The sequence below is a fragment of the Poecile atricapillus genome, chromosome Z (assembly GCF_030490865.1).
Source record: "Poecile atricapillus isolate bPoeAtr1 chromosome Z, bPoeAtr1.hap1, whole genome shotgun sequence".
NCBI lineage: Eukaryota > Metazoa > Chordata > Aves > Passeriformes > Paridae > Poecile > Poecile atricapillus.
In genome coordinates this window covers 108,793,918-108,811,201 of record NC_081289.1, presented here as the reverse complement: position 1 = coordinate 108,811,201, position 17,284 = coordinate 108,793,918, and the positions used below count along the sequence as shown (strand labels likewise).

At 39.4% G+C, this 17,284-nt stretch overlaps 1 protein-coding gene across 1 annotated transcript in view; it reads right to left on the bottom strand.

The window, feature by feature from the left end:
- Nucleotides 1-17,284, bottom strand: part of FRMD3 (FERM domain containing 3) — a 139,727-nt gene that overhangs the window by 30,515 nt on the left and 91,928 nt on the right. The window contains exons 5-6 of the mRNA XM_058827388.1: nt 8,401-8,498; nt 7,070-7,193 (exon numbers count right to left, since the gene is read on the bottom strand). Of these exons, the coding sequence (XP_058683371.1) occupies nt 7,070-7,193; nt 8,401-8,498 (222 nt within the window). The remainder of the gene's footprint in view (nt 1-7,069; nt 7,194-8,400; nt 8,499-17,284) is intronic.

The following is a 17,284-nucleotide window of genomic DNA, read 5'->3' as shown; positions in this document are numbered from 1 at the left end:
AAACCAGGGACATCAGTCGTAATGCTTTAAACAACATAGGTTCAGTCTCCATCAACCTCTCTTTGCCCTACCCTGCAATCATGGACATATTTCACTGTGATCGCAGGAGAGACAACAGTAACAATTTCAAAAATTATGTCTTCCTATTAAATATTCTTGCTGTTATATCCCAGAGTTAGTAGAGGCCATCTCCAAGCAGAACTGAGCTACCTTGGGTTCCTTTTAACCTAAAATAATGCTAAAACTCTGCCAAAGAGTCAGCACATTTAGCTGCACTGCACACTGAACACACAACTGCTTACCACACAAATAAGTTTTTACTGTTGCACCTTTAAATCTCTTTACGTGTATCTGAGACTCCAGTTGTTATAAAATTATAGCAACTTGATCAGATCTTACTTTATCAGTCTTGATGGTCTTGATCAGATCTTACTTTAAGCTCAGAATATTTTGGCAGATAGTGGGGATGTTTTTAAATAAAGTCTTTTTGCTGTATGTTTAGTCACAATAATGGTGCTACGTAGCATTGAAATAAACCTGCTATGATTCCTAATGTTTTAGTTGTAGTGGAAAAAACGGCACAGTGGTGGTGATAATTTCAAGGAAAAGAACTAAATTAAGATTCTGGTAAAGGAAATTGCACTGTAGTCTGTGGTTCAGTTTATCAGGAATGATAAGGTCAGACTCAGCACATTGCCCAAACAGCAGTGCAGCGCCCCAGGAACTGCCCAGTCTGGCACTGGCAGAGGAAAGCCTTTAAAAGGGTCTGTATATGGAAAGAAACATTATCATATAGGAAGTAAATGAATTGCTGAAAATTGCTGAAATATACTAAACTTAGAAAGCTGCAGAACACTTAAACATCAATTTTAACTTTTACTGTAAAGTTGTTTTTTCTCTCAGACAGACAGAATCTGAGTAAAACCCAAATAACCACTTTAAAATAATAAACAAACTCTTTTACTGAGTCTATTAAATGCTTTTGGGTTTAATTTTACAGCATGCATGCTGTGATGATATGTGCAAATTACATAACTCCTTCTACCAGAACATTTCAAATTACTTGTTCAAATTACTTCAGAGATCAGACTGAGATGGTATCTCTGAAGTCTGTATTCAGACATTTGTATTTCCGCTTTACTTCATAAATTGTTGCAGTGACACAGACAGCTTTACGTGTATTCAAAGACAGAATACATTTACAGAAGAGATGCAGTTTTAATTTACCTAATATTAATTTAAAATGTATTCCCATGATACAGAGATATCTAGTAATCTTTCTGGTTTTATTATCACAGTAGATTAATATTTCTGGTCCAGACACACCTGGCCCATAATGCCTTCTCCAAAGAGAAAAGAGGTGAGAAGGGAGGAGGGGAGCAAAAGAAATATTTCCTTCCAGCTTATGAAAAAATCCTTACATTTTAAAATTTCACACAGGCATTTGAAGATATCAGTGTGTTAAGCATGCAGAACCTGATTCTAAACCTCATCATGAGACAGGCAAAAATAATGATATTTGCAGATCATGATTATGACCACTCTTCCCAGGGAACAAAGAAGTAAAAAATGCAGTGCATGCAGAAGTTCACATATACACAAGAAAAATCTCTCCTAAAGCTAAAAAACTATCAATGTTTCCATAAATTTTACAATCTTTTCAGGTCAAAGAGATTATCCTTTCTACTGAATACTTCTTGGAATTATATGAAAAGAAAATTCCCATGTATTGATATATCTTTTCAGTTTTTCAAAGAAGAATGGGAGTCTTTAGTCTGTGAAGTTCCTTTCTCTAGATTACTGCTACAACTGTCTCTTCCATTAAATTCCCACTCAGAGAAAGCTGTGTATCATCATAAAGCTTCTGGAAATACTCTCTGTACCATGCAACCATTAATGGAATAAAACTACATCTCACTCTTACTATTTTCTAATTAGTGATACCAGACTTACAAGAATAGTTCCTTAATTTGAATTGGTCTTAAGCACATTTCTGTCAGAAGAAATATGGTTCAGAAGAAAAAAGCTTTGAGGAAACCAGCACACATGTAATCCTTCAGGGAAAGGACTAGGCAACTACAATCCAACCATCTCTCTGATTCATCCAGTTTACAACTGATACAAATTCCGGAGTGAAAACACTGGGAAAATGTAGCAGAACAGAAACAAATTATTCACCTATTACACCATCGCACACCATGACATTTTAATACTTAGAGACTTAGTTATTTTTGAAGCAGTGATAGTTGCCAACATATGGCCTGATAAATAAATCTAAATGACTACACTGGAAAACTCTGAGGCAGCATGGGATACCAAAGCTGAAATGAAGAGGACATTGGACTCAGCCCTCCTAAGTCCTCAGTATATTTTGTATGAACAGGAACTGAAAACACTTTGGGCCCTGAGGCCTGGAAGGCACTTATCCCTACAGTAAGCCAAGCCCTTGTTCTTTTCCAGACATCCCCCTCAGCTCCACATAAACCTTAACAGATCCTTGATCCCAAGAAAAGTGGCCTCTGTCTCCTGTAACATGACTTGCAAGTTTTGGAGCATACTGTCTGTCCTTTCAATTGAATTCCCTCTGTGTATACAAGTCTGTTAGATATCAATGTGATTAGGGTAGTACTAGAAGCTAAAGTGTACGAGTGGGCCACCAGCACCACGCATAAATCCATATAATATGTACTTTTAACGGTAAGAAGCACTTAAATGAAATAAATCCACCTTATTCTGCACCAGCTAAATCATAATTTAGTTTTAGTTGTTTTTAATGTATTCAACGTATGCTGAATTTCAATATATTCAGCATGCAAGAAATTGTTTAATCTTGAATGAAATTATATTAACACCCACAAAGAAAAGCATTTTCTAGCAACCATTGCCAAGTCTTCTAGGACAGCCTCCCAGATTGTACCCTGGCAGTAATATTTGTAGTTATGCTTGCCAGTGGCTCCACTGACAGCTGCACAAGAGCTGGAGAGCCCCATCAGTGGAGACCAGGATATCCTGTGCTCCTGCTGGCACCAGTGTAAAAGCCATACGAGAGCTGATGGGATGGCTAAGGGAACACAGTAAGAGTCAAAGCAGCACAAGAAATTGAAACTGCTTAAATCCTCACTGAGTAGCTACAAAGTAAATGATGCAGCAAAGGATAAAAATGTAATATGACTGTCAAAACAAATTTAAACAACATTTCTCATTTAGTCTGGATCAAAGACAAGCATTAATTTGCTACTTTGGTTTTCAAGAAAATACTCCCTTTAGCATTACACTTTAAATGGTTTTTGAGATAGTTATTATCAGAAAATGGCAGTGATTTCACATCCTTTCAGGAAAATTTTCTACTCCCAAAAGACAGTCTTTCACATACGACTGCAAAGCATTTGATACACAGAGCAGACACAACAGCCAATTTAGTAACACTCAGGTATCTTAAGACTGTATCCATGTTGGCCATCCAAGGGGAAAAAAAAATAACTTGTATTTACCTATATGATGTCAGCACTGAAAAGAGGCATTTGAACAGGTCATGTAACTTTGAAAAAGTAAATGTTTGTGAGGGGCTTTCAGATAAATTAAAAGCTTTTTACATAACACTTTCATAAATACATGATGAAATATTTCATATCAGAACTAAAAATGAAATATTCATTTTCAGATGGGATGGAAAAAGGATGTGATTTTCAACCAGCGAGTTCTTTTAAAAAAATGAAAAACAAACAAACAAACAAACACCCCCCAGCCCTCCTCCCAACCCCCCCTCCCCCCAAAAAAAAACAAACAGAAGAAACAACCCTACCAAAACATTAGTCCTATAAATATAAATTCCCTTGTTAGGGATGTATGGCAGAATTTCCCTCAGAAATCTCTGTATTTTCTGGTACCTAGCCTCTGGGGGGGTCTGTCTGAAAGGTATCTTTCCAAAACTTGGGAACTTTTTCAGAGTAAGAAACTCTGTTAAAGTACATAAGACCTGATATTGAGTTCATTAGAAGGTATTTTTGTCTTCTGTCCTTTTTCTTGTTCTGTACCTCCCCCTTCCTTAATGAGTGAAGAATAATGAATTAAAATTCACAAGACAATCACAACTCAACAAACCTGCCATGAATTTCTGTCACATTTATATTTTTGCAATTATGTGCAACAGAAAGTCACATAATGGATTACATTTTGCTAAAATCCAGTGATGTTCTCATAGCCAAAACCAATAAGACACAATAACACATCTGCTTTAAGTAATTAAAAAAGGCTTCTAAATAACACCCAATTAAACACTAGATGCTGTCACAGATTGCTGCTTTGGACACACTCCCCCCTTGATCTTCATGTTCCTTTCTAAAGCTAAATTCTTCCACCATTCTGTAGGACAGAAGAAAAGATGGGACCAATGAGTAGGCCTTAAAGATGCTGACACAGGATTCAGAGAAATGGCCTCTTCCAAGCCCCAGGGCTCTGGTGATATGGGAGCCTACTCCTAGAGAGAGATGTCTTCTTCTTTGTTTACACATGTGAAGAAAACAATCTGGCTTACAGAGCTGAAACTCAGAGGTAACAATTCTGAACACAGACGAATGACAGCTGGATTAAAAAGGCTCTCAGTCTCATCTGTTCTTCTCACTTATTATTACCTGTCAGCTAACATGTCACTCCAGTATCTTGTGAGAAAAGACCTGAGGAACGGAACCCCTTGCAACTTTTAAAAATTTTCACTGAGCAGCACAATATCGTTATCAGAAAATTCGACTTGCTGGAGAACGCATTGAAACACGTGCTCATCAATGCCACAGAGAATCTGTTTTTTCCTATCAGTTTTTTCCAACAAGATGTACCAAAATCTTGTCATCTAGCACTGGAACCCTCCCTATATAGTTGTCATTCATATGTCAGATATGTTTTATTAATTTGTACTGCTAGAATAGAGATCCCTGGAATTAAATATCCAGAAAAAGGTAAAACTTCTCTGTGACTGGTAAATGTCTGGCGTAAAAAAAATGTTAGAGGATGATCAATTTGGGGAAGACAAAGAGCTGCAGTGGGAAATTACCAAATAGAAGCCACCCAGACAGCTCTGAAACTACCATTGTTCTCTGAAAACAGACAAATAGGTAAGGCACGCCAGATGCTGACATAAGCCAAGGAAACAGAAAAGAAAGATGGCAGTTCTTGAGGGCTGCAAAGAGCTACAAGCCACTGAGCCTAAAATTCATCACCTACAAACTGGTAAAATATAGAATAGAAAGCAAATTAAGGAACATATAAGTGGAATATATGAGAAGAATTCTGCTATAAATCATAGCATATGCCTCAAACACCTCTTGGGGTTTTTTGAAGGGACCAGCAGATCCACATACAAAAAATGTCAGCCTGATACCATCCGACTTCCAAAAGACAATAATGAATGGTTGGCCCTTGACAAGACTACTGAAGAAATTCAGGGACATCCTCAGGTGCTCAGCAGCCACTGATGGGAGGTAATTCAAGACCTGGAGAGTCCAAGAGGGATCTGTATGAAAGTTTATAACATTTACTGTCATGGTATCAGACAGATTACACCAACAGGAAAGGGGATTTAAAAGATGAGCTAAAAATGTGTCTGGTTATTCATAACAGGAGAACTAGATGATTACATTTACAAAGGATGTGCAATATTATACATACATGAAAAAGCAAACCAACACAAAAAAATACATCTCTCCCAGTGTTATAAAATACAAAACCCACCAGTACTGGCCTATCAGCTTTCCTTCTCTTCTCCTAACTTTAAGTAAGGCACGAGCCTGTTCTTGAATGACTGAATTTATCAGACTTTTCAATTGCACCTTGGCTTAACTGATGAAATATCTCGGCTTTTAAAGGTTGAATTTATCCTTTGGAAATCTGTAGACACTTTACAGAAAAATACTGACATTAAAAGAAATTATTCTTATTTTAAAATGTAGTTCCTATGGGTCTGTGTATAGTGCAGGCTGGACTGCTTTAAAAAATGCTAGATATAAGCCGTTTAAGACATCATTTCACTGAAAGAAATACAAAGAGAGTATATAGGTCTCAGGAGGGGAAAAATAAAAAGACACATTAATACTGGCAAACATTGTCATGAGTGTTGCATTTTACTTGAAAAACGTATTTTATAGGCTTTTGGAAATAAAAAGTGTTTTAAGCTTTAACTCTCCTGAAAAGGAATTTTTCTCCTCTTTTTGCATACATTGAAATAAGAAAATAAAACACAGGGTAAACAAGTACGAAGGGCCCTGTAATCTTTCAATAAAAACTTTCCTATTACTTTATGTAATTAATCATCTGATTTTCTGCGCATTCTATGCCTTTCCCCATGTTCTGAGGACTATCCTCAGCTAAGCAAGATGCCGAGGGCCTCGAAATCTCCCTCGACATGCCATTCACCAACAGCCCTGAAGAGGGTATAGTTGCACAGCTCACTGCTCCTTCTCTCCTGAAACTCATCTCACTTCAAAACCAAAAGATTGACTGATTGTTTTCTCCTTTGCTTTTTGTTACAGTCTTAAAAGTTTAGGACAGAAAAAAGAGCATGAAGAGAGTTCTGGATCTCACCTCCTTAGTCTTCCAAGGAAGTTACTTACTTAAATATATTTCTGCACAATTCACTACTATGTTAACCACCTACAGATGAAATAACTTAATTATAGCTTCAATCAGGTCAGTATCTATCAAAAATTTTAGAATTGCACTACAGACAGAAACTTCTGAGCAAAAAACATGCTCTCTAAATGAAAGATGTTATTCCACTAATCAACTAGAACAGCTCTGATCATGAGAGCTGTTCCCACTAACCAGACCTACATTTCAAGCAAATGAAGTCTAAATTACCAGCAGTCATGCAGGAATCAACTATGATTAATGAAAGTTAACAGGCAAAGAAAACCCCCTAAGCTGAAACCACATTTTCAAATACAGCCTATCAGACAGCATATTGGTAGAGCTTCTATTATAATTCATGGAACAAACCCTTTTAAGTTAACATGTGCTACTTGGAAACAGATAAAAGTATTTCTTAGCTGTCTCTTTACCAAACAGCATTATAAATTACCTGAATTCATTTTTATGCATTTCAGCTATTTTCTTCTCAAGCTTTTGTGACTGCTTGGGAAAAATCTTAAAGTCGCTGATGTAATTCTCTGGGTGTTCATCAGGATCATAATCACCAAGTTCAGCTGAACAGATCCAAAACACAAACAAAGCAGAAAAATTGAATTGCAGCATTAATTAATGGGGAAAGAAGGCAATAAATGCAGCGTAATTCAAGGTACTTTCACACTCACTAAGTCAGAATCCAACATCTCTCAAGAAATGTTTCTTTGAGTAATTTATAATTAACTGAAATAACAAATCCTTATAACTGTCACTTTAATCAATGAGTTTCAAGAGAAGCTCAATGCCTTATTAACTACAACATTAATTAGCAGTAGTAAACTATTTTCTGTGGCAGAAAAATGCTCTGTGAAACAGAAACATCGGCACTGTTCCCCTCTGAGTATCTATTATTCTGGTAGCAGACAGAACTAAAATAATGCACTCCTGAATCTTCCCTTTTTCACATGATTTATCCTCACTGGCACGGACTGATTCTAATTCTGTTCTAGCAGAGAAACACAGGCCACAGTGTTGACCAAGGTATCAGGCAGAACCTGATTTCTCTTCAAAAGATGTGTCACTTATGTACCCAAACCTCACATCTGGTGTTCTAATTTTCTGAATAAGCCTCGTTTAATAAGGCCTGGACTCAGTTTTGGTTTGGAAACACTGCCTTGCAATGCATCAAGAGCTTTGTTCACCTTAAGGAAGAATAAAGGAAACTTTCACACATATGGTTTCTCTAATCAGACACACTGATGATTATTCCTCTCTGTACAATTCAAGACATATCTATCTGAATTTGGTCCTAAGGAAATGATGGAGAGGGAAAGAAAATAAAAATAGGGGAAATAAAACAAAATTTCTTTCCCCTTGAATTACATCTTCTATTTTTGCCAGAGATTCCATCATCACACAGGTCTTCTTTAACATAAGAAAGGACACCAAATGACACTTTTTCCTGCTTAATTCAAATGGAACAGGCTACTTTCCCATTCAGGATTCAGAATGGAGTTTTTCTTTTTTCGTAAGTGGAATCTAACATTGATGCCGTACTTCTTCACTAAAATGCTAAGATAACTTATTTGGTTTAATTTCTTTTAAGCTCCACTTCATTGGCTAACAGGCTGAACTGCTTACTTCACAGTGCATGTCAATACAGGGAAACAGTACAACAACAACAACAACAAGTTCTTGCTAGCCGTAGTTATACAAGTTTTGCATTGCTGCTTTGACAGAACGAACATATGAGTGAAGTATTTAAAGAAGCCTGCTGCTCATACTTACCTTGGACAATACAGGCACCCAGGTAGGCAGCATCAGAAAAGGAACACAGCAAACGGCCATGGAAAATGTCCCTTTTTATTTGTAGATATAAGAGGTATCTGAAATAAAATTTTAAAGATGAAGAAACAACGTGTTATCTTTTTGTAACGGATTTAAAGTATCGGCATGAAACCAGCTGTGCAACTATTTTGGATCTTTCTTTTTATTTTAATTGGCAGGAAAAAGAGGCAAAACACAACCACAAGGAAAAAATAGAGGTAAATAGATCTTCTTTCAATAATGGTGGAATAATAAGAGCAAAAATTAAAAAAAAAAAACAAAAAACCACTAAGAAATGTTATAGAATGTGCTACAGCTATTATAATGCTGAATAATAATGTGAAATATATTATGGCAATGTAAGCTTGTTTGAGCACCCCTGTTCTCATTACATACAGGTTTACACAAGGCAATCTTCCTCCTGCTGTAGGCAAAATAACACACTGACCAAGAGTGGAGATTTTTTTCTCTTCTATTTTGTGGTTTGTTTTTTTTTTTTAATCTGTAAAGGATCCTAGATGAAGTTTGAAGGCAGAAATAACTTCATGAGGTCTAAAATGCCACAGGCATAGGGCATCTGCCTGGGAAGGTCACCCCTCCCATTCATGTGTTTCTCTAAAGAAATGGTGAGAAGAAAACAAAAGGTTCCTTCTATCTATCCTCTGCCTTCTACCACAGAGGATCTCTAAGCTTTAATAGCAAGTGGAATGGCACAGCTTCAACCACTTTTTCTTCTGCTTTCTCCCCTGCAGAACAGCCTCCCACAGATGGAACAACCCACCTGCACAGTAAGTCACAGCTTCTTTCCCAGCACCAGGCAGGTTTCAGCCACACCACTCAGCCACTTCACCCCTCTGGGAAAATAAACTATTTAAACATTGCTTCAAATAGACAAAATCTAGCATCTAGAGGGTTCTATCAAGACTCAGTGGCTTCTGCAGACCATCAGAACATACCTTGACACTGACAGTCCTCTAAACTTGATCAACATACAGCATAGACAATAAAAAGGTGGTTTATGAGTTATACCACTGTAAGATATATTTTGTCCAAGTTACCTGCTTCTGTTACCTGCTCATATCATGAGCTTCTGCATCAAGAGCAAGTCTGGAAATACTATCTGAAGGGCAAGAGAAACTTTTCTCCTTTCCTTGGATTTTTACTGAACATAGTAAATGGGATAGTTATCAATAAGAAAAGCAATTTTCTCTCATTGTAAACACATCCCTTCACATTACAATATCTACAGAATCTTGGCATTTCAGGACTTTTTTTTTTCTTTTTTATATATATATATATTTTGCAGCACCTTATTTCTCCTCTGTAATCCATGTCCAGTAACAGCTCCTAAATTCACTTCCATATGTTGGTACTGCTAGTCTGTAGGTAGATCCCAGAGGAACTACCTGTAGTAGTGTGCACCAAAGGCCTCAGTGAGATGAAGTAAAAATTCTTAATCTGCAATGACAGCGTACCAGAAAAGGTTCATTATAATGACGTAAATACCATATATAACTTGGGCAGTTGAGCAGTGCCTATGCAAAAAATTTTGGTAAGATTTTCCAGGATAGGAAATAGGATACCATTCTCCAGTGACCATTAGCTTGAGGCCAAACTGTGTTCAACTGTAAGCAGTGTCAAAAAAACACACCCAAGGTTTCAGAAAATGGTTTGTTAGCCAAGCTGTGAGGTCAACATATTGTGCGTAACTTCTAAGCAAATGGTTTGTTGCTGACCGCAATCAAAGATCCTCAGTGTCATTTGCCAATAAAACCAAGCTGTGTGTGGGTCTGTCAACATAGCTGGAGGGAAATGATGCCATCCAGAGGGACCTTAACAGGCTTGAGAGGTTCATCTGTGGAAAGCTCATGGAGTTCAACAGTGCCAGCTGTAAGGTCTTGCACATGGGTCAGGGCAATCCAAAGCACAAGTACAGGCCAGATGGACAATGAACTGAGAGCACCCCTGAAGAGAAGGACTTGAGGATGCTGGTGGATGAAAAGCTCAACATGACCCAAGAGTGTGCAAACACTCTTGCCCAGAAAGCCAGCCTTATGTTGGGCTGCATCAGAAGAGGTGTGAGCAGCAAGCCAAGGGAGGGGATTCTGCCCCTCTGCTCTGCTCTGGTGAGATCCCATTTGGAGTACTGTATCCAGCTATGGAGTCTGCAATAAAAGAAAGAGGTGGATTTGTTGGAACAAATCCAGAGTAGAGTCACCAAATTGATCAGAGGGCCGGAGCACCTGTCCTAAAAAGATAGACTGACATCTCCAAAGCAAGAAGAGCAGGCTGGAACAGGACTAATACTTTAGAATTCTTTCAAATGAAGAAGATAAATGTATTTTCAACTGAAGGGAATTTCTGCACATTTTGCCAAAGGCTCACTAAACTTCAGACACTTCCTGTAATACTTATGCCCCAGGTCAGAAAAAACGTATGAATGTACACCTGACTCCTAAATTCACTAAGGTGTTTTGTATGTACTTAAAACTGTATACACTACCAGAAAAAACCTGCAAAATCAGATCTGATTTTGCTTCTTCGTGAGTCCTTCCACCATAGCTGCTTTTTCCAAGCCCTGGCATATCTTTATAACCTGATTTACAGCCACCTAAGTATTCAAGCTTAACAAGAAGCTAGTAAACTTATGCTTCAGTGCTTGTACTCACAAATGTCTCTCACTGGAATAACCTCATTTCCATCTATTAGCTGTTTGCAATACAGATGACTCAACTTCAGGTCGGCTAAGCCTTTCCTGCCATGAAGATTAAGGGTCAGCAATATCTATTCTTGTTTTTAAGCAAGCAGCATGACCCCCAGAGACCATGTTGCTAGTTGCTTAAAAGACAATTTATCCATTTTAAGATGTTCAGTGAGGCAAGAAAGCTTTCCCACAGCCAAACTTTGTAATTTGGCCACACAGTGTTTTTTCATTTGGTTCAAGTCACGTTACTCAGTTTATTCCCGTAGCAAATGTATCTCCCAGTGTTGTTGCAGTCTTTCCAGCTGACAGATATGGTCATCTCCAGAGATCCAGCAATTCATCAAAAATTGTTATCTTAGCATGGTATCTGACTTTGACTCACTACTCTTTTCCATGGTACTGTGTGTACTCAGGTACAGAGTGGCAGACGGCAAATGAATGTGTATACAGTATTTCTGGATTTGGGTGCCCTTCTACCAAGAAGAATTTTTGAGTTCTTTATGCATATTATTCAGAATACCAACTTTTGTCTTTTACAGTAGATATCAAGTACACTGCAGGAGCACCTGTTTTCTGCCAAAGCATATGAATCTCCAGTAAACACTAACTACTACATACAAGTATGTAATATCACAAATAAGAGAACATATTTTCTACAAAAAAGCTTGAAAATAGGAAAAAAAAAAAAAAAAGAAAAAAAAAAAAAAAGGCTGAACATGAGCCAGCAATATGTCCAGGTGGCCAAGAAGACGCTGGGGGTTAGATTTCCTTTCTTTTTTTCCTTCTTACCTATAGAACTTTTTCCAGAAGTTACTAAGAAACACTAACCACTGAGTGCTTATGGGTACTTAAAAAACAAAAGTGGCCAAGCTCAGGACAGTTAGGCATCTGGCTACACCTCACCCTTTGGGAGTTTCTCTCTAAGGGACAGAGATAACATGAGAACTGGGCATGTGAAGTGGCAGGAGCAGCAGCTAGTCTCACTCTCTCACTCGGCTGCTGTTTTGGGGAGAGGATTTCCCTGCTGCCACCAGAGCCCAGCACGGTCCTGCTGTCTTCTGCCGTGGGGATCCTGAGCTCGTCCCTCTCTGCCCTGCTGGAAGCCCGGCTGCTGCTGTCCTGCTCCCGCTATTTCTTCGGCGATGCTCCGAGCTTTCACTGCACTGTAGCGCCGCACCTCCTGCTTGCCTAGCGGCTCCAGCCACAGCTCCGGAACTTCTGATACAGCTTGCTACCACCCCGGGATTTTTGCTCATTCCTACCAGCCTGTCTTGCTGCTCCCTAGAGTCCTGCGGGGGCACCAGGACCGGCTGTCCCAGGGATGTTTGTGAAGCGAAGCCTCTCTCCCATCCCTTCCCGTCCGGGCCGAGCCACCATCACCGCGTGTGGGCCCAGCCCGCGCCACAGCGCCCCCTGCCGGCCCGGCGGAATCCCCGCCCCGCCCGGCGGGAGCAGCAGCGCCCCCTGGCGGCCGTGCCCGGAACTGCAGTGAGGGGAGAGCGGCCCGGAGGGGTCACTGGGGCCTGCTCTGTTTGCTGTGAGTGCCAGAGCTGCTGATGTCTGCTTTAGTGTACACACCAGTAAAGAACTGACATTCCTATCCCCATATCTTCACCTGACAGCCCCTTAATTGCATAATTATAATAATTCGGAGGGAAGGGGTTTACATTTTCCATTCCAAGGGAGTCTTCTGCCTTCCTTAGCAGACACCTGTCCTTCAAACCAAGACAGATGGCCAGTGGCATCCTTGCCTTTATCAAGAGCAGTCTGTCCAGAGGGACTAGGGAAGTCATTGTCCCTCTGTACTCGCACAGGTGAAGCCACACCTCCAGTCTTGTGCCAAGTTTTGGGGCGCTCAGTTCAAGAAGGACCAGGAGAAGATGCTGAAGCGAGTCCAGAGAAGGACAAAAAGACTGGTGAAGGAACCACAGCACAAGTGTTACAAGCAGCAGCTGCGGGAGCTGGGGTTGTCTAGCCTGGAGAAAAGGAGGCTCAGTGGAGGATGCAGCCAGGCGGGGCTCGGTCTCTTCTCCCATGTAACCAGTGACAGGACAAGAGGACACAGGCTTAAGCTGCATCAGGGGAGGTTTAGGTTGGACATTAGAAGAATTTATTTACAGATTGGGTGATTAGACTTTGGAATGAGCTGCCCAGAGAGGTGGTGGAGTCACTGTCCCTGGAGGTGTTTAAGATAAGGCTGGAGGCACTCAGTGCCATGGTCTACTGAACATGGTGGTTTTAAATCATAGGTTAGACTCAATGATATCAGACATCTTTTCCAATCTAATTGATTCTATGACAGAAAAAAATAATTATATTAGCTAAAATATATTGCTTACTTATTTGCTAATACTTGAGAAGGATTTGGATATCTTTTAAAATAAGGAAAAGTCATCACTCTGAAATCATCAACTCAGGGTACAGCAGCAGCCAAAAACAAAGCCAAGAGAATGTTTGGTATCACTGGGAATGATATTTGAAATGATATGTTGAAAAACAGAGAGGCATTTTGCCACTACTTAAAGCCTTGTAGTAATCACACCTTGAATGTTTCTGGTCCCTGGAGACTGAGTGGGACATAACTGAGCTTGATTAATAGAGAACTAAGATGAATGAGAAGACAGAGCCTCCCTTACAGGGCAAGATGGTGACTAAGGGAGAGTAAGAGTGAGTCTTTTGAAATCATGAGGATGGCAGGAAAGGCAAATGCAGAACTGCTACTCACTGAATCCTACAATACTAGAGCTAGGGGAAAATCAGTGAAATCAGGAAATTGCTTAAGGCAGAGGAAAGAAAGCACCGGACATAGCAGATAGTGAGCCCACTTTCTCAGGAGGTTGTGAAGAAAGACAGTATTACCAAGTACAAAAAAGGAATGATTACACAAATATGAGCAAAATATCCAGAAAATAGTACTAAAATGAATACACATGTTAAAAGTCCTAATACAATTCAAAAAGCCCTTTAGTGAATTTGGATGGGAAGGAGATCATCTAGAAGTTTTCCTGTTTTTCTGACACAGTAGGAAAGTTCCGTTCATGATAGCATAGCTTAAACCCAACTCTCCATTTGTCAAACATGACAATAAGCATGCCACACTGATGCCAGTACAGCAATTTCCCTTTTAACCTATCTGATCAGTCATAAGCCAAATTCTAGCAGTGGAATTAGGAACTGGGGGAATATCTATCATGATTTCAAAGCATAATCTTCATCCAAACTCAAGAAAATGAAAAATTCTACTTCTCTTAAAATATCTAACACCAAAACTATTATAAATCACCTTGTTCGCTTATTTGAGAAATTGCATGACTTCTGTTAACAGGCACCTGTAGAAAGAATCACCCTTCTTGTTCTATGCCTTCTGAAGAAATATGTTAAGGACTCAAAACATAATGAAGGTATAAGTACTCCACATCCCCATTCTGCTTATGCACCTCCTATACTGCCAAAATCGTGGATACCTAGTAATAAAAGAAGGCCCAAAACACCCAAAACTATTCCTTCAGAAAGAAGTACTTCATTTTACACCCTGGGGTGGGGGGTGGGAAGGTGACTTTAATAACGGCTTTCAGTAATCTCAGATCTCTGACTTCTGAGGTCAGTATTATGACTGCTACTTGCATTTAGCAAATAGCTTCTGGCTTCAGAGCTGGTCAGTGCCTGAATTATAGTGTATCGTCTTTCCTTGGGAAAACAGTAAAGGATGATAAATTACCATTCCAGTGAGTTGCTTGACAGCACTGGCCACAGAGGAAAAAATCTTTATTGTTACATAATAATTAATTTCACTAATGAGTAAAGCAGGCAAAGGAGTGGCAAAAGATAAGCATTGTTTTGGCTTCTGGCTACATAAAAATTCCCACCACAGCACAGGAATAGTCTTTTCTGCAAAACATCGTGACTGGACTGCTTCTTCTCTGCCACTCTGCCTTCCCCTCAGAGAACCACAAGAAGAGCTCTGAACATGTACAAGGTCTCTTCTCCATCAGGCACAATCTCCACTAAAAAAATTTGGATTTTTTTGGTAATTTTTTCCCCATGCTGAATGTTATCTGCAAGCCTGCAGTGTCAAGTGCTCTTACTAACAAAACACTCACTTTTAAGATTTATGCTATTCAATCTGATTGTGGCTGCAACACTATTAAAACTATAAACTCACTTGGCAACTGCCAAAGTGGCCTTGACAAAGACAAAATACGTAAGTGGACTTTCATAGATACCAAAGCACAGCTATGACCACAAGAAGAGAAGAACAGGGTACCAGGACGAGCAGAGGTATTCCTAAATTATGTCTGGAACACGACTAGCAGCACAGGCCCAGCTCGTATGAACTTACCTTTAAGCTATTAACCTATTAAGCTATCGCACAACTTTCCAACTTGCAAACAAATCATTTGATATTCAGGCATTAACAACCAGATCCATTCAGGCATTAACAACCACTGTCAACCTCAATTGGCCTCAAGCTTCTGGAGGAAAAAGCACAAGACCCTCTCAGCACATGGCAATATCAAGTACAGCTGATTGAGACTGGACTAGACAAACACTGCGTGTGCCATGCTTACATACCCCAAGTCTTTGTAATTCTATGTGAACTTCCAATTAAAAAATTTTTTCATCTGCTTTTCCTCCTATCAAAATACTCACTACAGTGATTTATGACAGACTAGTTGTTGAAGAAGTGTTTCTTGGGTTAGGAAGTATGGATTAGGGAAAAAGGGCATGATGAAAGCTAGTTGAAATAATCTATCTTCGATTGATTCCACCAGCTATTCACCCATGCCCTCTTCTAAAACTATTTTATTTCTATAATAATAATGGATTACTGATACAGTATTGTCTGTAGCATTTTAGAGCATTCCTTTGGGACCTCAAATGACTTTATATTCTCTCATTTTAATTATGCACACATACTAAAATGAAGAGATTTGAAAATAGAGCATGAGTCCCTTGGATGCTTTCTTATATAAGAAATAAAAAACACTGTTTGATTTATTACCTAAAAAAGAACACTGAAAATAAATAACAAAATATCTGTCTACAAGTATGATGAGTCTTTGGATATATCTGTTCATACTCCCTTGACTGTTCAGATCCTGTTCATGTACAGCATCTCAGGCTTTCCTAGCTGTGGACCCTCTCAGGGCTCTGAGCTGTGAACAAGAACAGGGAAGAAGGGCACAGAGCAAAATATCTGTGCTTTCCATAGAGTCTGCTGGGATGCTGTGTATGCTGTGGAATAAGTGATTTCTGCAGGTTAAACTTTTTTCACAGCAGTTTTATATCTTTGCATGCCATGCAAACTCTTGGGCTTTATAGTGAACTGTAGAATATCCCTTCTTCTCCACACAGTTTAAGGCACATAGCAAAAGAAAACTTCCCCCTATCAAGCTATCATGCTTTCTGGAAAAACAATGGGAATTAACCAAAACCAGAAAATTAAGAGAAAAGGAAATTAACAGTAATACCAAAACTGTATGTATTCAAGGCTTCTATCCCGAGTCCTGTCAGGCTACATTGCAAATGCTGATTTAAAAAGAAAAGAGAAGAAACAGGTATGTGTGGCAGGGGAACAGGGGAGATGTGAAGATCTGGTGCCATGTTGCTATTGCGTAATTAAAAACTTGCACTTATTACTCTCATTAGATATGCTCAGTGATGCCAGTTAAATGCTGCTTTCTAAAACTGAAGGACTATGTCCTGACTTCACACCATCTGTAAGTGATAGACAACCAAACCTAAGAAGTAACATTCAGAAAAGCCTGATATCCTCCACATACTACCCATGGAGCAGAAGTCAAAACCTCAAAGATGGCCATAGCGTAAAGGAGTGTACTGGGTTTGCATGGCCAAGCCTTGGTAATGGTGGGTATAACGGTGGTTTCTGTGAGAAGCTGCTGGAAGCTTCCTCCATGCCCTATAGAACCAATCCTTGGCAGCTCCAAAGACGGACTGGCCAAGGCTGGGCTTGTCAGAAATGGTAGTAACACTCCTATGATAACAGATTTAAGGAAGAAAAAAGCAATTGCACAGATGTAATCATGGCCAGAGAAGAACAGGGTGAGACCACATGAGAGGAACAACGCTGTAGGCACCAAGGTCAGTGAGGAAGGAGGAGCAGAAGATGCTCCAAGCTCT